Source organism: Mirounga leonina, unplaced genomic scaffold, assembly GCF_011800145.1.
Source record: "Mirounga leonina isolate KUSES-001 unplaced genomic scaffold, KU_Mleo_1.0 Mir_448, whole genome shotgun sequence".
NCBI classification, from domain to species: Eukaryota; Metazoa; Chordata; class Mammalia; order Carnivora; family Phocidae; genus Mirounga; species Mirounga leonina.
Genome location: NW_023270758.1, coordinates 2610881 through 2632455, shown reverse-complemented (window position 1 = coordinate 2632455; position 21575 = coordinate 2610881). Strand labels below are relative to the sequence as shown.

At 37.4% G+C, this 21575-nt stretch overlaps 1 protein-coding gene across 1 annotated transcript in view; it reads left to right on the top strand.

Annotated features, from left to right (window-relative positions):
• LOC117999113 (ATP-binding cassette sub-family A member 3-like) overlaps positions 1-21575 on the top strand; it is a 137887-nt gene that overhangs the window by 43151 nt on the left and 73161 nt on the right. The window contains exons 13-16 of the mRNA XM_034988027.1: positions 11170-11324; positions 11566-11721; positions 12076-12286; positions 16322-16472. Coding sequence (XP_034843918.1) covers positions 11170-11324; positions 11566-11721; positions 12076-12286; positions 16322-16472 — 673 coding nt within the window. The remainder of the gene's footprint in view (positions 1-11169; positions 11325-11565; positions 11722-12075; positions 12287-16321; positions 16473-21575) is intronic.

Genomic DNA, 21575 nt, shown 5'->3' with positions numbered 1-21575 from the left:
TTTAAATTGTAAATAATTTCATGTGAGAGATAGCAGATAACAGGTTTTACAAAGATTTTACAAAGTGACCATTATAAATATGCTCAAAGAACTAAAGGAAACCATGATTAAAGAAGTAATGGAATGTATGAAAACAGTATCAAATAGAAAATATCAATGAAAAGATAGAAATTATAAAAAGAAGAACCAGGTAGGAATTCTGGAGTTGAAAAGTATAATAACCAAAGTGAAAAATTCATTAAAGGGGCTCAACAGTAGATTTCGTGAATTGTCACAAGAGAACACTGGTGAACTTGAAGATAGATTGATAGAGATTATAAAATGTGAATAAAACAAAGGAGAAAGAATGAAGGAAAATTAAGTTTCATAGCAATTTTTGATACCTTTAAATGCACCAGCATTCATGTATTGGCATGTAGGAGAGGAGAAAGAGAACAAAGCCAAAAAGGTATTCTACAAAATAAGGGCTGAAAACATTAATCTACACATTCAAGAAGCTCCACAAACTTCAAATAGGATAAATGTGAAGAGATCATCACCCGTAAATATTATAGTAAAAATTATTAAGGAGAAAATCTTGAAAGCAGGAAGCCAAAAATACTTTGTCACATTCATTTGCACCCCAATAGGACCAGAAGCTGACTTCTAATTAGAAACAATGGGGGCCAGAAAGCAACGGGATGATATTTAATAAAAAGTGTTGAAAATTTGAAATGATCAGTTACTAGTAATGAAATTGAATCAGTAATGAAAAAGCTGCCAATGACCAAAGTCCAGGAACAGATGTCTTCATGGGTGAATTTTATCAAACATTTAAAAGATTTAATGCTCATTCTTTTTTTTTTTTTTTTAAGATTTTATTTATTTATTTATTTGAGAGAGAGAATGACAGAGAGAGAGAGAGCACATGAGATGGGGGAGGGTCAGAGGGAGAAGCAGACTCCCTGCCGAGCAGGGAGCCCGATGCGGGACTCGATCCCGGGACTCCAGGATCATGACCTGAGCCGAAGGCAGTCGCTTAACCAACTGAGCCACCCAGGCGCCCCTTTAATGCTCATTCTTCTCAAAGTATTCCAAAAAATAGAAGGGGAAGGAAAACTTCCAAATTCATTCTACAAGGTCAGCATTACCCTGATACCAAATCAAGCACCCTGCATAAAACTACAGGTCAATATTTCTGATGAACATATATGTAAATCTTCTCAACAAAATGTTAGCAAAACAAATTCAACAATATATTAAAAGGATTCATCATGACCATGTTGGATTTATGCCACAGATGCAAGTGTGGTTCAATATTGGCAAATCAATCAATGTGGTACATCACATTAACAAGAGGAAGGATAAAAACCATATGATCATCTCAGTAGATGCAGAAAAAAAAAACATTTGACAAAATACAACATCCATTCTTGATTAAAAACTCTCAAAGTATGTTTGGAGGGAACTCCAAAAGTATGTTTGGAGGGAACATATTTCAATATAATTAAGGCCATATATGATAAACCTACAGCTAAAATCATACTCAATGGTGAAAAGCTGAAATCTTTTCTTCTAAGATCAGGAACAAGACAAAGATGTTTACTCCCACCACTTTCATTCATCATAATAGTAGAAAGTCCTAGTCACAGCAAACAGACAAGAAAAAGAAATAAAAGGCATTTAAATTGGTAAGGAAGACAATACTGTCACTATTTGCAGATGACATGATATATGTAGAAAACTCTAAAGACACCACCAAAAAACTATTAGAACTAATAAATGAATTCCATTAAGTTGTAGAACACAAAATTAATATGCAGGGGTAGTTTGGGAAGATGGCAGAGTAGGAGGACCCTGAGCTTATCCCATTCCATGTTTACTAGATATCATCCATATCCAAATAAGTAAACTGGAGAGTGATCCAAAAACTAGCAGTAAAAACTCTACAACTAAATATAGACAAGATACTGCATCTGAAAGATTAGGAAGGTCAGAAAGGCAGAGGGAGGCTGCCTTCAGGAGGGAGGGAGTTGTACACAGAAAGGGCAGAGAAATGAATCTTCGCATTGGAGCTCACATGGGGAAGACTGATCCCCATATTTTGGGTTTGAAAATCAGAGGAGCTCAATTCTGTGAATTTGTATAACCAGTAGAACTTAGAGCCTGGAGTTTTAAAAGTCAGCTGATTCGGCACTGGGCAAGCAGGGAAGGCTGGTGATAGCTGGGTCCTTGCCCTTGAAGAAACAGCAGCCTGCACAGACAGGCAACATAAAAACAGCAGTTTACACAATGCCAGGGGCAAATGGGAGACAAATCTGTTCATAGTGATATCAGAGCATGTTCGGGGACTTCTCCAAAACTGAGGGAGCTGGCAGGCATCATTTCCCCCTTTCTCACTCCCACCCCCCAATTCCCTGGTCCCAGCATAAACACAGGGCCATCAGCAGGCAGCAGGACTGCACATACACTTGCTACCTAACGTGCTAGTAGTGCACAATGCCCATGAGTTCTCCTGAGGACTCACCCACTTTAAGCCTGCTAGCCTCAGTCCTGGGCTCAGGACAAATTTTGTTAAAGCCACACATGCACCCTGTCCTGCCATTGTGTGCCCTGCACGTCTGATGTGCTGCACCCAGCCATCCTTGTGCACAAGGCCCAGTCTCTGGCCCTTGGCCACTGCAGCACTTCAGGGGATCCATCATAAGACTAGAGGCCCAGAGCAAATTTGCTAACACTCCCAAGTTCCCCAGCAGGTACACCTCTTCAGAGCTGTCCTGTCTGGGGGTGCCTGGGTGGCTCAGTCAGTTAAGCATCTTCCTTCAGCTCAGGTCATGATCCCAGAGTCCTGGGATCAAGCCCCAAGTCAAACTCCCTGCTCAGCGAGGAGTCTGCTTCTCCCTCTCCTTCTGCCCTGCTGACTTTCTCTCTCTCTCAAATAAATAAATAAAATCTTAAAAAAAAAAAAAGAGCTGGCCTGCCTGGATCCCACTAACACCACAGAGAACAAGCATTCCCACAAAAGTTGGAGAGTCACTGCAGATGACTTCACTGAGAGGAAACTTGACTCAAACACAACAGCAGGGCATAAGCAACACACATTTCTAAAGTGCCAATCTCTGGTGAACAGGGGATGCCATACTGCAGGGCACTCCAGGACCGCTTCTTCAAAAAGTCACTACTTTCAAGAGCTGAAGACATAGCTGACTTTCCTAATACACAGAAACAGACACAGGCAGACAAAATGAGGAGACAGAGAAACTTATCCCAAATGTAAAAACAGGACACGGCCACAGCCAGAGATCTAAGCAAAACAGATAAAAATAACATGCCTGATAGAGAATTTAAAGCAGTGATCATAAGGATACTCAGTGGAATAGAGAAAAGAATGGAAGACATGAGTGAGACCCTTAACACAGAAGTAAGGAACAACATAACAGAGATAAAGGGCTCAATAAACAAAATGAGAAACATGCTTGATGGAATGAATTGCAAAATGGGAGAAGTAGAAGGATGAATTAGTGACCTAGAAGGCAGAGTAGTAGTAGACTTAGGGAACTCCGACTCCATCAAATGTAATAACATTCATATCATAGGAGTCCCAGAAGAAGAGAGAGAAAAGGGGACATATAATTTATTTGAAGAAATAATAACTAAAAACATCCCTATCTGGGGAAGAAAACATATCCAGATCCAGGAGGCACATAGAACCCCCATCAAAATCAACAAAAGCAGATCCACACTAAGATATTAATTAAAATTGGCCAAATATAGTAATAAAGAAAAAAATTTAAAAGCAGCAAGACAAAGGAAACTGTAACTTACAAGGGAAAACCCATAAGACTAGCAGGAGATTTTTCAGCAGAAACTTTGCAAACTAGAAGAGTGCTGACTGGGAAAAATCTGCAGCCAAGAATACTTCTACCCAGCAAGGCTATCATTCAGAATAGAAGGAGAGATAAAAAGATTCCCAGACACACAAAAAACTAAAGAAGTTCATGACCACTAAACCCACCCAGCAGGAAATATTAAAGGGGACTTTAAAGAGTGGAAAGGAAAGACCAAAAATGATAGTATAAAGGTAGGAAACACAAAAGCAGTAAAAATGAATATTTCTATTAAAAATCAGTCAAGGAACTCACAAAATAAAATAATATAGAATATAACAACATATACCTAAAACATGGGGAGGAGAGGAAAAAAGAATGGGTTCAAATTTGGACAGTCATCAACTTAATGTAAACTGCTATATGCAGAAGTGGTTATATACAAGCCTAATGGTAACCATATATCAAAAACCACTCATAAATGTGCAAAGAATAAAGAGAAAGAAATCCATATGTATATCACTGAAAAAATCAGCAAAACATGAAAGAGAGACAGCCTGAATGGGAGAATATATTTGCAAATGATATATCCAATAAGGGGTTAATATCCAGAATATGAAAAGAACTCCTACAACTCAACACCAAAAAAAGGAAACAATCTGATTAAAAAATGGGCAGAGGACCTAAATATATATTTTTCCAAAGACACATAGATGGCCAGTAGACATATGAAAAGATGCTCAAGGGACACCTGGGTGGCTCAGTCAGCTAAGCATCTGCCTTCAGCTCAGGTCATGATCACAGGGTCCTGGGATTGAGCCCCATGTTGGATTCCCTGCTCAGCAGGGAGTCTTCTTCTCCCACTGCTCCTCATCCCACTCTCATGCTCTCTCTCTAAAATAAATAAAATCTTTTTAAAAAAAAAGATGCTCAACATCAGTTATTATCAGGTAAATGCAAATCAAAACCACAATGAGATATCACTGCACACCAGTCAGAATGGTTAGTGTCAAAAGGACAAGAAATAACATGTGTTGGGGAGAATGTGGGGAAAGGGAACCCTCATGCATTATTGGTGGGAATGTAAATTGGTGCAGCCACTGTGGAAAATAGTATGGAATTTCCTCAAAAAATTAAAAACAAATACCATATGATCCAGTAATTTCACTACTGGGAATTTACCCAAAGAAAATGAAAACAGTAATTCTAAAAGATACATGTATCTCTACATTTATTGCGGCATTATTTACAACAACTAAGAAATAGAAGCAACCCTAGTGTCCATCAACACATGAATGGATAAGGAAGATGTGATATATGTATATATAGTGTATATATATGTAGTGTATATATGTATGTGGTATGTATATGTGGTGTATGTATGTATGTGGTGTATATATATGTGGGGGGGGGTGTGTATTGTCATTTGCAACAACATGGATATAACTAGAAAGTATTGTGCTAAGTGAAATAGAGAAAAGCAAATACTTTATGATTTAACTCATATGTTGACTTGAAGAAACAAAAACAAAGAAACACTCTAAATACAGAGAACAAAATGGTGGTTGCCAGAGAGAAGGTAGGTGGGGGGGGGGATGGGCAAAATCAGTGATAGGGATTAACAGGTACTAACTTCCAGTTACAAAAAAAATTTTTTTTAAAGAGCGAGGTGCTGAAAGAAAAAACTGTCAGCTGAGAGTCTCATCTCTAGGTATCAGAAATTAACATGAAATAACACATTCCCAGATAAACAAACCTGACAGAATTCATTCCTAACAGACCTACCTTAAAAAAGTTCTTTGGGCTAAAAGCAGTAAGCTGAGATGGAAATCTGAACATATGCGTGTGCACACACACACACATGCACAAATACACATATAACACAGATGACATATCAAAGTTAATTATGTTCACCATGACCAAGTGGGATTTATTCCTGGGCTGCAAGGTTGGTTCAACATCCACAAATCAATGTGATACAATACATTAATAAAAGAAAGAACAAGAACCAAATGATCCTCTCAATAGATGCAGAAAAATTCATTTGACAAAGTACAGCATCCTTTCTTGATTAAAACTCTTCACAGTGTAGGGATAGAGGGTACATACCTCAATATCATAAAAGCCATCTATGAAAAACCCACAGCGAATATCATTCTCAATAGGGAAAAACTGAGAGCTTTCCCCCTAAGGTCAGGAACATGGCAGGGATGTCCACTATCACCACTGCTATTTAACATAGTACTAGAAGTCCTAGCCTCAGCAATCAGACAACAAAAAGAAATAAAAGGCATCCAAATCAGCAAAGAAGAAGTCAAACTCTCACTCTTTGCAGATGATATGATACTTTATGTGGAAAACCCAAAAGACTCCACCCCAAAACTGCTAGAACTCATACAGGAATTCAGTAAAGTGGCAGGATATAAAATCGGTCCACAGAAATCAGTGGCATTCCTATACACCAACAACAAGACAGAAGAAAGAGAAATTAAGGAGTTGATCCCATTTACAATTGCACCCAAAACCATATGATACCTAGGAATAAATCTAACCAAAGAGGCAAAGAATCTGTACTCAGAAAACTCTTGAAAGAAATTGAGGAAGACATGAAGAAATGGAAAAACGTTCCATGCTCATGGATTGGAAGAACAAATATTGTTGAAGTGTCAATGCTACCTAGAGTAATCTACACATTTAAGGCAATCCCTATCAAAACACCATCAACTTTTTTCAAAGAAATGGAACAAATAATCCTAAAATTTGTATGGAACCAGAAAAGACCCCGAATAACCAGAGGAATGTTGAAAAAGAAAACTGGTGGCATCACAATTCCAGACTTCAAGCTCTATTACAAAGCTGTAATCATCAAGACAACATGTTACTGGCACAAAAACAGACACATAGATCAATGGAACAGAATAGAGAGCCCAGAAATGGACCCTCAACTCTATGGTCAACTTATCTTTGACAAAGCAGGAAAGAATGTCCAATGGAAAAAAGTCTCTTCAACAAATGGTGTTGGGAAAATTGGACAGCCACATGGAGAAGAATGAAACTGGACAATTTCCTTACACCACACACAAAAATAGACTCAAAATGGATAAAAGACCTAAATGTGAGACAGGAGTCCATCAAAATCCTAGAGGAGAACACAGGCAGCAACCTCTTTGACCTCTGCCGCAGCACCTTCTTCCTAGACACATCGCCAAAGGCAAGGGAAGCAAGGGCAAAAATGAACTATTGGGACTTCATCAAGATAAAAAGCTTTTGCAAAGCAAAGGAAACAGTCAACAAAACCAAAAGACAACCGACAGAATGGGAGAAGATATTTGCAAATGACACTACAGATAAAGGGCTGATATCCAAGATCTATAAAGAACTTATCAAACTCAACACCCAAAGAATAAATAATCCAATCGAGAAATGGGCAGAAGACATGAACAGACATTTCTGCAAAGAAGACATTCAAATGGCCAAAAGACACATGAAAACGTGCTCAACATCACTCGGCACCAGGGAAATCCAAATCAAAACCTCAATGAGATACCACCTCACACCAGTCAGAATGGCTAAAATTAACAAGTCAGAAAATGACAGATGTTGGTGAGGATGCAGAGAAAGGGGAACCCTCTTACACTGTTGGTGGGAATGCAAGCTGGTGAAGCCACTCTGGAAAACAGTATGGAGGTTCTTCAAAAAGTTGAAAATAGAGCTACCCTACCACCCAGCAATTGCACTACTGGGTATTTACCCCAAAGATACAAATGTAGTGATCCAAAGGGATACGTCAACCCAATGTTTATAGCAGCAATGTCCACAATAGCCAAACTATGGAAAGAGCCTAGATGTCCATCAAAAGATGAATGGATATGAGAAGATGTCCACAATGGAATATTATGCAGCCATCAAAAAATGAAATCTTGCCATTTGCAACAACATGGTGGAACTAGAGGGTATTATGCTGAGTGAAATAAGTCAATCAGAGAAAGATAAGTATCATATGATCTCACTGATACGAGGATTTGAGAAACAAAACAGAAGATTAATATAAAAAAAAAACCAAAAACAGAAGATTATAGGTGAAGGGAGGGAAAAATGAAACAAGATGAAACCAGAGAGAGACAAACCATAAGAGACTCTTAATCTCAGGAGACAATTTGAGGGTTGCTGGAGGGGAGGGGGCAGGAGGGATGTGGTGGCTGGGTGATGGACACTGGGGAGGGTATATACTATGGTGAGCTCTGTGAATTGTGTAAGACTGATGAATCACAGATCTGTACCCCTGAAACAAATAATACATTATATGTTAATAAAAAAATTTAAGTTAATTATGTAATTATAAAAGACAGTATCAATACATATTACTTTTTCTTTTAACTAATTTCAAAAGAAATTGTATAAAACTATATAATTGCAATGTTGGGCCTGTAATACAGAAAAGTAATAAATTTGACAATAATGGCATAAAGGAAGTGGATGGGAGCAAGGTTGTGATAGAGTAAGGAAATGATACTAGATGGGAACACAAATCCATAGGAACAAATGAAGAGGACCAAAAATGCTATATAAAAAATAAGTTTAACAAACTATAATTACATACTTGCTGTCTTTTATCCACGTCTGTAATAAGCATAAAATTATATGAGTATTAATTATAACAGTGTATTTTTGGAATGGAAACACATGTAGATGAAACGTGTATAACAATAGTAGCACAAAAATAGAGAAGAGAGAACAAAACTATATCAGCTTTCTAGAATTAAGTTAATATAAATCTGAAGTTGATTCTAGTAATTAAATTGTGTATAGTAAGCCTCAGAGCAACTACTAAGAAAATAAGTCAAAAATATATATAGTGAAAAAATCATTAAAGGAATTTAAATGTTACACTAGAAAATAGTCTATACAAAAGAAAGCAATAAATAGAGTAACAAAAATTACATGAGGCATCAAAAATAAAAAAGCAAAATGGCAAACATAAACCCAGCTATATTGATAATAATATTGTTAGTGGATTAAACAATCCATATAAAAGGCAGATTGTCAGATGTATTAAAATAAGATCCAGCTCTATGCTGTGTACAGGAGACACATTTTAGACTCAAAGATACAAATAGTTTGAAAGTAAAAAGACGAAAAGAATACACAAAATGCAACCAAAGTAAAGCTGCACTAGCTATGCAAATATCAGACAAAATAGACTTTAAAACAGTGTTGCTAGAAATAGAGAAAGATATTTTATAATGATAAAGGAGTCAATTTACCATGAAGTTGTAACAATTATAAATATATATGCACCTAACAACAAAGTTCCCGCATATGTGAAGCAAAAACTGTCAGAATTTAAGGCAGAAATAGACAATGGAAAAATAATAATTGTAGATTTTGGTATCCCACTTTCAATGAAAGATATAGCAAGTAGGCAGAATATCAACAGGTAAATAGATGACTTGAAAAATATTACACACAATAGATCTCATAAGTATCTATACACATTTGATCTAATAGCAAAATCTATGTTCTTCTCAACCACATGTAGAATATTCTCTATGATAGAGTATACATTAGGCCACAAAAAAAGCCTGAATTAATTTAAAAGATTGAAATTACACAGTGTAGTTTCTGATTACAATGGAGTGAAATTATAAATTTACAACAGGAAGAAATGAGAAATTCACATATTTGTGGAAATTAAACAACATACTTCTAAATACTAATGGTGAAAGAAGAAATCACAAAGAAAATTAGGAAATATTTGACATGAATAAAAATGACATAACACACAAAACTAATGAGATGCGGCTAAAGCAGTGCTTAGAGGGAAATTTATAGCTGTAAATTCCTACGTTAAAAAGTTCTCAGATAAACAATCTGTCCACCTAAGACACTTAAAAATGAACAGCCAGCTAAATCCAAAGAAATAAGGAAATAAGGGAATTAATGAAACCAAATGTTAGTTCTTTGAAAAGATCAATGAAAGTGACAAACCTTTAGCTATACTGACCAAGAAAAAAAAAAAAACAGAGAAGATTCAGATCACTAAAATCAGAAAGGAAAGATCCACTACAGAAATAAGAAGTCAAAAGGGATGATCAGCTAAACAGCCTCATTTCAATGCATTTAAATTAGATTACATTGTTAAAAATGAAAACCTCTGGAATAAACATGATGATGGAGGGGACTGCAGCACAACAGGAATAATTTGAGAGATCATGTTGGATATTTGTGAACACATTTATCCTCTTGGTCATGTTTTCTTTTTTTGTAATATTGAAGTATAGCTGACATACAATGTTATATTAGTTTCAGGTGTACAACATAGGGATTTTGCAATTCTATACAATACTCAATGCTTACCACAGTAAGTGTAAAGTAGGATTAATGAGTTACTGGATTTAAATGATACTTTCTTCTTTAAATTTAACCAATAATTATGAGAGCTATGGATAAAAATTATATAAATATTGTGAAACTATTTTAGGTTACTGTGTGTTACCTCCCCTGACTAGAATTTAAATTCTTCAAGGATAACAGATTTATTATCTGGGTTTTCAAGTTTTAATTAAAAGCGTTTACCACAGTCTAGGTCAGTGTACAATTCATAACATAATTCATATATATAATGGAATATTACTCAGCCATCAGAAAGGATGAATACCCAACTTTTACATCAACATGGATGGGACTGGAAGAGATTATGCTAAGTGAAATAAGTCAAGCAGAGAAAGTCAATTATCATATGGTTTCACTTATTTGTGGAACATAAGGAATAGCATGGAGGACATTAGGAGAAGGAAGGGAAAAATGAAGGGGGGGAAATCGGAGGGTGAGATGAACCATGAAAGACTATGGACTCTGAGAAACAAACTGAGGGTTTGGGGGGGGGATGGGTTAGCCCAGTGATGGGTATTAAGGAGGGCACGTATTGCATGGAACAATGAACCATGGAGCACTACATCAAAAACTAATGATGTACTGTATGGTGACTAACATAACATAATAAAATAAAATAAAATTTTTTGAAAAAATAACGTAATTCATAAATGTTGTCAAGTGGCTGATGGCAATGCTGTTAAGTTCTAATATAACAAACTCTTTAGTGTTTTTATATACCTGAGTGATTTGTACTCATTCATACTCATTGAATATTAGAACATGCAGTTAATCAAATAAAAAATAAATTATTTTTAATCTCATCACCTCAAATATAACAATTGGTATTTTTTGGAATTTTCTTCTGAGAGATATTGCATATATGAATAATCCATATATAGATTTCAAATTTAAGGTTTTAATGAAAAGTTTGTTGTCATGTTCCCTCATGAAAGCTAATGTATTGTTACGTCTTCTGCTTGATCCCTAGGTCTCTATCCTGCTACCAGTGGTGAGGCCTATATTAATGGATATGACATCTCACAGCAGATGGTCCAGATCAGGAAAAGCTTGGGCTTGTGTCCCCAACAAAATTTGTTGTTTAATTACTTGACCGTGTCAGAACACCTTTATTTCTATTGTGTGGTAAGGCAAAAAAGATACGTTCCTTTTTCCCACTCTATTGATGTATTTCAGGTAGATTACCAACTATCAATATCCTTATTCCTAGAAAGTTTAAAAACTGATTTTTGATGAATTCTTCTTTAAACATAAAGACAGGCTAAGGGAAGAAGACACTATAGAAATCATATAAGAAAAGGCTTGTATAAAGTGTTTCTTAGGAAAAAGCTGGAAGCACCATGTAAACTCTGGCTTCTCTTTCTAGGTAAAAGGAATACCTCAAAAGACACGTCTTATGGAAATTGATCATATGCTGGCTGCTTTTAACCTGCTAGATAAGCGTAATGAATTTTCTTGTTCACTGAGTGGAGGAATGAAGCGCAGACTCTCCATGATCATAGCACTTATAGGGGGCTCCAAGGTAAAAAAAAAAAAAAAAGGGCAGGGAGCACTAAAAATGGATCTCCACCAAAGCTGGTCTAAAAAGATCAGCCAACAGAAACCTGAGAGCTGATAAGGATCTAACACTGTAAAAAGAACCTTACAAATTAATCCCATATGGAATTCACATTATCAATTTAATTGTAATAAATTTGTCACAGGTTTGGAATTATTCTAGCATTCCTAATTCAGTTTTAGTCTAAACTTCTTAGCTTAACTGAACAAGTGACTGAAAAAGCAAAACCAGAGTAAGCCCCATAAATGATACTTAGTGACCTTAGTGACACGAGTACACAACGCTTAATGGTTATAAAATTGTTCTTCTGGTCTTTAGGTGGTGATACTTGATGAACCAACATCTGGCATGGACCCAGCCTCAAGGAGAGCCACCTGGGATTTCCTTCAGCAGTATAAACAGGATCGTACCATCTTATTGACCACCCACTACATGGATGAAGCTGACTTCCTGGGTGACCGCATAGCCATCATGGTCAAGGGATCCCTGCAGTGCTGTGGCTCTTCAGTTTTCCTGAAAAAAATATATGGTCTCTCCCTTTGATTATTTTTTGGATATTGATATCTTAGTATTCTTCAGACATAATCTTCATGGATATTGATGTCTTAGTAATATTATTCTAATTTCCATAATGTTTTGTCTATCTCTCCAAAACTTCTATGATTTCCTCTGTCCTTTTATTTGGGGCTCAACTATGAGCCCTTTGAAGTAATGGTCATAGTTTATTTATTTATTTTTAATATGGAAGTGTAATTGACATACAGTGTCCTATTATTTTCAGGTGTACATCCTAGTGATTCAGTATTTTATACATTACAAAATGATCCCCATGATAAGTCTAGGTACCATCTGTAACCATACAAAGTTATTACAATATTATTGACTGTATTCACCATGCTGTATATTATATCCTCATATATTGCTTATTTATTTTGTAACCAGAAGTTTATTCCTCTTAATCCCCTTCACCTATTTGCTTGACCTCCAACCCCTTCTGTTTCTGGTAACTGACAGTTTGTTCCTTGTATCTTTGAGTCTGTTTTGTCTACTTTTTTTGTTTTTTAGATTCTACATGTAAGTGAAATTATTTGGTATTTGTCTTTGTCTGATTTATTTCACTTAGCATGACACCTTCTAGGTCCATCCATGTTGTTACAAATGGCAAGAGTTCATTTTTCATGGCTAAGTAATATTCCATTGTATGTATTTACCACATCTTCATTTGTTCATCAGTTGGCGGACACTTAGGTTGTTTCCATAACTTGGCTCTGGTGAATAATGCTGCAGTAGACGTAGGGGTGCATATATCTTTTTGAATTGGCATGGTTGTGTTCTTTGAGTAAATACCCAGTAGCAGAATTACTGGATCATATAGTAGTTCTATTTTTAATTTTTTGAGGAACCTCCACACTGCTTTCCACAGTGGTAGCATCAGTTTCCATTTCTACCAAAAGTGCAAGAGGGTTCTTTTTTCTCCATATCCTCACCATCACCTGTTGTTTCTTATATTACTGGTTTTAGCCATTCCTTTTTTTATTATTGTTATGTTCAGTTAGCCACTGTATACTACATCATTAGTTTTTGATGTAGTGTTCAATGATTCATTAGTTACATATAACCCAGTGCGCATCACAAAACGTGCTCTCCTTAATACCCATCACCCTGTTACTCCCCCCACCACCACCACCTCCTCTCCTTTGAAACCCTCAGTTTTTTTCCCAGGGTCCATGGTCTCTCATGGTTCATCTCCCTCTCTGATTTCCCTCCCTTCCCCTATGGTCCTCTCTGCTATTGCTTATGTTCCATATATGAGTAAAACCATATAATTGTCTTTTTCTGCTTGACTTCTTTCACTTAGCATAATCCCCTCCAGTTCCATCCATGTTGATGCAGATGGTGGATATTCATCCTTTCTGATGGCTGAATAATATTCCATTGTATATATGTACCACAAAGGAACTAGTCAACAAAATTAAGAGGCAACCTACGAAATGGGAGAAGATATTTGTAAATGACATTACAGATAAAGGGCTGGTATCCAAGATCTATAAAGGACTTCTCAAACTCAACACAAAAAAACAAATAGTCAATATATGGGCAAAAGACACAAACAGACACTTCTCCAGAGAAGACATACAAATGGCTAACAGACATGTGAAAAAATGTTCAATATCACTAGCCATCAGGGAAATACAAATGAAAACCACAATGAGATACCACCTTACACCAGTTAGAATGACAAAAATTAACAAGACAGGAAACAACAAATGTTGGCAAGGATGTGGAGAAAGGGAAACCCTCTTACACTGTTGGTGGGAATGCAAGCTGATACCGTCACTCTGGAAAACAGTATGTAGATTCCTCAAGAAGTTAAAAATAGAGCTACCCCATGACCCAGCAATTACACTACCAGGTATTTACCCAAAGATACAGATGTAGTGAAAAGAAGGGGCACATGCACCCCAGTGTTCATAGCAGCAATATCCACAATAGCCAAACTGTGGAAGGAGCCGAGGTGCCCTTCACCAGATGAATGGATAAAGAAGATGTGGTTTTAGCCATTCTGACAGGTGTGAGGTGATAGCTCCTTGTGGTTTTGATTTATATTTCTCTGATGATTAGTAATGTTGAGCATCTTTTCATGTGTCAGTTAGCCATCTATATGTCTTTGGAGAAATGTCTTTTCAAGTCTTCTGCCCATTTTTAAATTGATTATTTGGTTTTGGGTGTTGAGTTGTATAATTTATTTGTATATTGTGGATATTAACCCTTTATTGGATATCATTTGCAAATATCTTCTCCCACTCATGGTTCTTTTTGTTTTGTTGACATTTCCTTCACTGTGCAAAAGCTAGTATTGATGTAGTCTCAATAGTTTAATTTTGCTTTTGTTTCCCTTGCCAGAGGAGACCTATCTAGAAAAATGTTTCTATACTCAATGTCAAAGAGATAACTTCCTGTGTTTTCTCCTAGGAATTTTTGGTTTGCAAGCGTTTTCTTTTATTCTGTAGGTTGCCTTTCCATTTTGCTGATTATTTCTTTTGCCATTCAGAATATTTTTATTTTTTTAATTTCTTTTTTTAGTTTTATTTTAATTATGTTATGTTAGTCACCATACAATACATCATTAGTTTTTGATGTAGTGATCCAAAATGATTTATTGATTTATTTTAGAGAGTGAGAGAGAGAGATAGGGAATAGAGGGAGGTGCAGAGGGAGAGAATCTTCAAGCAGACTCTCCACTGAGCACAGAGCCTGACTCAGGGCTCAGTCCCACGACCATGAGATCCCAATCTGAGCCGAAACCAAGAGTTGGATGCTTAACTAACTAAGCCACCCAGGCGCCCCCAGAATCTTTTTAGTTTGTTGTGGTCACACTTCTCTATTTTTACTTTCTTTGCTGTGCTTTTGGTTTCATATCCAAAAAACATCATTGCCAAGACCAATGTCAAGAAGCTTTTACCCAGTGTTTTCTTATAGGAATGGATCTTACTTTTTTTTTAATCTATTCAGTTCTGTCTTTTGATTGAAGAGTTTAATTTGTTTATATTTAATATTGATTTTGATAGGGAAGTACTACTTTGTTACTCGTGTTCTGTTTGTCTTATACTTCTTGTGTCTCTCTTTTCCTGTCTTGCTGTCTTCATTTCCTTTTTACTGATTTTTTGTATTGATATACTTTGATTTCTTTTTTGTGTGTAATTTCTAGACATATTTTCTTTGTGGTTATCATGGGACTCACATAAAATACTGGCATGTATTACACCTTTGTTTAGATTCTCTCCATCACTGTCTTCAAATGTTTTAGTAATAGAATCAGGATTTTAGTCTTAGCGGAGGTTGGGATCTGTACATGAATGAGACCATGGAGATCTCTTTAAGCTATAGTCCAGTTCCCAGCTTTTTGTATCTGACAGATGCTCTTCAATTTCCATTTCTGCACTATTTTCTTCACCTTAAAGGTTTTCTGTCTACTCTGCTGCCCTCTCTCTAACCTTCAAAGGGCCATTGCAGTGAAGGACTGATGTACCCCAGAAGTGTTTCTCTCATCTCTTTTGTCCTGCCCTGAGCTATCAGATACCACTGCAATGTTTTCCACAAAGTTCTATAGTGCCCTGGAGGCATTTTTTTTCTCCTCCCTACCCTTTCCTCCAGCTTTGCAAGACTAGTATAGTGCAGCTGCTGGAGGTGGAGAGCACTTTGGAAAGATTTCTCAGATCTCTGGAGGAAGGGACTTTTATCTGATTAATTTACTGCCTTACATATAATAAGCACCAAATATATATCTGTTTAATGAATATTAACCTTGTCTTCTCATATTTCAGTGTCAATAGAACAAGAGGCCATATAAGAGAGCTTTTGTTTCCACCTCTGTTCTATCAGTCCCTAAGAAAATGAATGAAATTACAAAAGAAGTATTTAGTAGACTTCTTAGACTTATAATCATATGATTAACATGCCTTATCTTCTAGCTAACCCAAACTATGGAAAGCCAACTATGGTCTCCCAAGAATATTGGAAATACAAACTTGTTTTATTTGTTCTTCTAAATGGATTTTCTCAGGTGTGGGATACCACATTGTCATGGTGAAGGAAGCTCACTGTAATGTTGAAGAAATCTGCAAATTGCTTCAGTATCATATACCAACAGCCACTTTGGAGAAGAATGTTAATAATGAAGTATCTTTTATTCTACCCAAAGAGTATACGCACAGGTATGAGTCCAGAGAATGTAAAATGATTGGTGTTTAGATAACCCGATGTAATTATTGCTTTTCCTGGTTTCTTCAGAAAGTACTCTTGAAATTTTAAAACGGTATTGTAACTTGCTGTAAAATGATGCTGAGACTTGTTGGAATGAAGCTTAAGTTTAGAATGTTGCATGGTGAGTGGAGTGAATGGAAGTGATATGCAGAGATATAAAAGAGTTACCAGAATAGTGCTACATATCAGGAAATATTTATACGCTTAAAATTCATGAATAAGAGGCTGTAAATATAAAGGGAAACCAGTGGGTGGACAATAGAGGAAAGAAACAAATACCATTTTGTGAAACTCCTACAAATTAAAAGGAGGAAATGTGTTATTCCTGGTACAAAGTTTAAGCAAGATAACATGGTAAAGAGAGTAATTCAAGTATAGACACGCAACAAATATTTCATTTACCTCAAAGCAGGTATCCTGATGGGTCTCTGAGGTTTGTTGCCAACAATTACCTTTTATAAAGACGGGGGGCAGTGGGTGGGGGGGAGAAAGACAGGGGAAATTAAAACAAACTAATACTGTAAATCTAAATCTGATAATCAAGAAAATGTTGGTTAAAGGGAAAAAAAAGTCAGATATTTTATGGGAAACTTACCACATCATGGGGAACTTCATGGCAGGAAAGAAGAAAGGATATTGGTAGATTTAGACACAGGCCAACATTATATAGAATATATATAAGATATATAGAAAAGCAAATTTCTGTAACATAACCTCAAGATTGTTTGGAGTTTCAAAAATGAAATTCTGACCACAGATCCCAAAGATGAAAAAAAATAGAATGACAGCTAAAATTCAATGAACAAGGATAAATAATAGAGCTGATACAAAATATCATCAGGAATTTTATCACCTCAATCTGTTGTTCAAAGGAAGTTTAAAAAGTAGTTCATTTAATATTAATTAAGGGTGTCTTGAGCAGGTTTCGCTCCTAAGCAGCAAAGTTGGAAAGATGTATGAGGGTTACAAGAATCTATTTTGTAGAGCAGGAGAGCTAATATTTGAGATAAAGGTCCAGCAGATTAGCCAGGAAGAAAAAGAAGGGAAATTAAATGTGTACATGATAGATCCAAATAACTGTTATGCAAGGCCTCTCTGGAAGTGTCCTGATAACCTTCCTCTAGTCTGGCCTTGACTTGTCTTAAAGGCATAACATTTTGAGCTTGGCATCTGGAAATGAGAAAAAGAAAGACGAAAATATTGTCACCAAGAATGTCAAGGAAAAGAAGCTTCAGTGCTGCCATCAAGGAAAGAAAAATTTTCAAATCCTGTTTTGATTCCATCTTTCAACCAAAGAGAATGATCTTTTAGTTTAAAATACAAGAACAAGGGAGAAGGAAAGATGGCGGAGTAGTAGGGGACCCTATTTCAATTGGTCCCCGGAATTGAGCTGGATATCTACCAGACCACTCTGAGCACCCACGAAACCAGCCTGAGATGTAAGAAGATCTGGATCTCTACAAACAGAATATCGCAGGTGGTTAGTTTTGAGGTACAAAGCGGGGAGCCCTGATTCTGTGGGCAGATATCAGAGGATAAACAGCAGCGGGAAGGTGCCTGGACATGGGGATCCTACACCGCCGGTGAGCGACAGCCTCACACGCTGGGGACGGGGCACAGACTTGCAGACTGGTAGCAGCGGGGAAAGGACTTTAGGGCAGCCCCCGGGGCGGAACCAAGATCGGTGGGGTCGCCCATGTGAACTGGGAGCGGCTGGCAGTTTTAGAAGCACAAAGGGCAGAGACATGCCCCAACCTGGAGGCAGGACTGAGAGCGCTGCAGAGGGGCGCACAACCCGAGACACTGCAGTTTATAGCAGCACAGACAGAAACGGAGACGGTGTGTCCTGGAGAGCTCACTGAAGAACAAACTGCGGTCTCTCTGCTCTGAGGCAGAGGGTTGGAAATGGTCTCTTCTGCTCTGACTTGCGGAAGAGACGCAGAAAGCCGCCAGGGAAAGCCGCCAGAGAACAAAAGCCCCCCAAACTGATTCACGCTGAGCCCATCCCCACCACAGGGGGGCAGGGCAACTCCACCCAAACAACGGTTGCCTGAGTAACAGCGCAGCAGACCCCTCCCCCAGAAGACAAGCTGGGAAAACAAGAGGCCAGCAACCCTAAGGTCCCTAGAAAACAGGTGGATCTTGCTTGGGTTCTGGTCAATAATTTGGACTCTATACATTCCCTCAAACACCCATCAACAGAATGACTAGAGGAGGAACCTCCAAAATAGAAAAGACTCAGAGATCATGACTTATGCTGCAGATTTACAAATGGATGCAGATATCACCACGATGTCAGAGATGGAATTCAGGCTAGCAATTGTGAAGACAATGGCCAGAATGGAGAAATCAATTAATGGCAACATAGAGTCTCTAAGGGCAGAAATGAAAGCTGAATTGGCAGAATTTAAAAATGCTATCAATGAGATCCAATCCAATCTAGATAATCTAACAGCTAGGGTAAGTGAGGAGGAAGAACGAATAAGCGACCTGGAAGACAATATAATAGATAAAAAGGGAAAAGAGGAGACCAGGGAAAAACAACTCAGAATCCATGAAAATAGAATCAGAGAAATAAGTGACACCATGAAGCATTCCAATGTCAGAATAATTGGAATCCCGGAGGGAGTGAAGAGAGAAAGAGAGGGCTAGAAGATGTATTTGAACAAATCGTAGCTGAGAACTTCCCTAATCTGGGGAATGAAACAAACATTCGAGTCCTAGAGGCAGAGAGGACCCCTCCCAAGATCAAGGAAAACAGGCCAACACCCCAGCATGTAATAGTAAAACTCGCAAATCTTAGAACCAAGGAAACAATCTTAAGAGCAGTTGGGGGGAAGAGATTCCTTACATACAGAGGGGGGAACATCAGAATAACATCAGGCCTATCCACAGAGACCCAGCAAGCCAGAAAGGCCTGGCAAGACATATTCAGGATACTAAATGAGAAGAACATGCAGCCAAGAATACTTTATCCGGCAAGGCTGTCATTTAGAATGGATGGAGAGATGCAGAGCTTCCACGACCAGCAGAAACTGAAAGAATGTGTGACCACTAAGCCGGCCCTGCAAGAAATATTAAGGGGGGGTTCTATAAAAGGAGAAAGACCCCAAGAGTCATATACAACAGAAATTTACAGGGACAATCTATAAAAGCAACATCTTCACAGGCAACATGATGACAATTAATTCATATCTTTCAACAATCACTCTCAACGTGAATGGCCTAAATGCTTCCATAAAATGGCACAGGGTTGCAGATTGGATAAAAAGACAGGACCCATCCACATGCTGTCTACAAGAGACTCATTTTGAACCTAAAGATACATCCAGACTGAAAGTGAAGGGATGGAGATCCATCTTCCATGCCAGTGAACCTCAAAAGAAAGCTGGGGTAGCAATTCTTGTATCAGACGAATTAGATTTTAAACTAAAGTCTGTAATTAGAGACACAGAAGGACACTATATCATTCTTAAAGGGTCTATCCAACAAGAAGATCTAACAATTGTAAATACCTATGCCCCCAACATGGGAGAAGCCATCTACATAAGCCAACTGTTAACCAAAATAAAGAGTCATATTGATAACAATACGTTAATTGTAGGAGACCTCAATACTCCACTCTCAGCAATGGACAGGTCATCTAAGCAGAAAATCAACAAAGAAACAAGAGCTTTGAATGATACACTGCACCATATGGACCTCATAGATATTTACAGAACATTCTAACAAAGAAACAAGAGCTTTGAATGATACACTGCACCATATGGACCTCATAGGTATTTACAGAACATTCCACCCTAAAACAACAGAATACTCATTCTTCTCGAGCGCACATGGAACTTTCTCCAGAATAGACCACATACTGGGTCACAAATCAGGTCTCAACTGATACCAAAAGATTGAGATTATTCCCTGCCTATCTCAGACCACAATGCTTTAAAACTGGAACTCAATCACAAGAAAAAATTTGGCAGAAATTCAAACACTTGGAAACTAAAGACCACTCTGCTCAAGAATGTTTTGGTCAACCAGGAAATCAAACAAGAACTTAAACAATCCACGTAAACCAATGAGAACGAAAACACATTGGTCCAAAACCTATGGAATACTGCAAAGGCGGTCCTAAGGGGGAAATACATAGCCATCCAAGCCTCACTCAAAAAAACAGAAAAATCTCGAATTCACCAACTAACTCTACATCTTAAAGAACTAGTGAAAAAGCAACAAACTATGCCTAAGCCATGCATTAGGAGAGAAATAATTAAAATTAGAGCAGAAATCAATGATTTAGAAACCAGAAACACAGTAGATCAGATCAACAAAACTAGAAGTTGGTTCTTTGAAAGAATTAATAAGATCGACAAACCACTGGTCAGACTTATCCAAAAGAAAAGAGAAAGGACCCAAATTAATAAAATTATGAATGAAAGGGGAGAGATCACGACTAACACCAAGGAAATAGAAACAATTATTAGAAATTATTATCAACAACTATAAGCCAATAAACTGAGCAATCTGGATGAAATGGAGGCCTTCCTGGAAACCTATAAGCTGCCAAGACTGAAACAGGAAGAAATTGACAACCTGAATAGGCCAATAACCAGTAACGAGATTGAAGCAGTGATCAAAAACCTCCCAAAAAACAAGAGTCCAGGACCTGATGGATTCCCTGGGGAATTCTACCAAACATTCAAAGAAGAAATAATACCTATTCTACTGAAGCTGTTTAAAAAAATAGAAACAGAAGGAAAACTTCCAAACTCATTCTATGAGGCCAGCATTACCTTAATCCCCAAGCCAGGCAAAGACCCCATCCAAAAGGAGAATTTCAGACCGATATCCCTGATGAATATGGATTCCAAAATCCTCAACAAAATCCTCGCTAATAGGATCCAACAATACATTAAAAGGATCATCCACCGGGACCAAGTGGGATTTATCCCCGGGATGCAAGGGTGGTTCAACATTCGCAAATCTATCAATGTGACAGAAAACATTAATAAGCGGAGGGAGAAGAACCACATGGTCCTCTCAATTGATGCAGAAAAAGC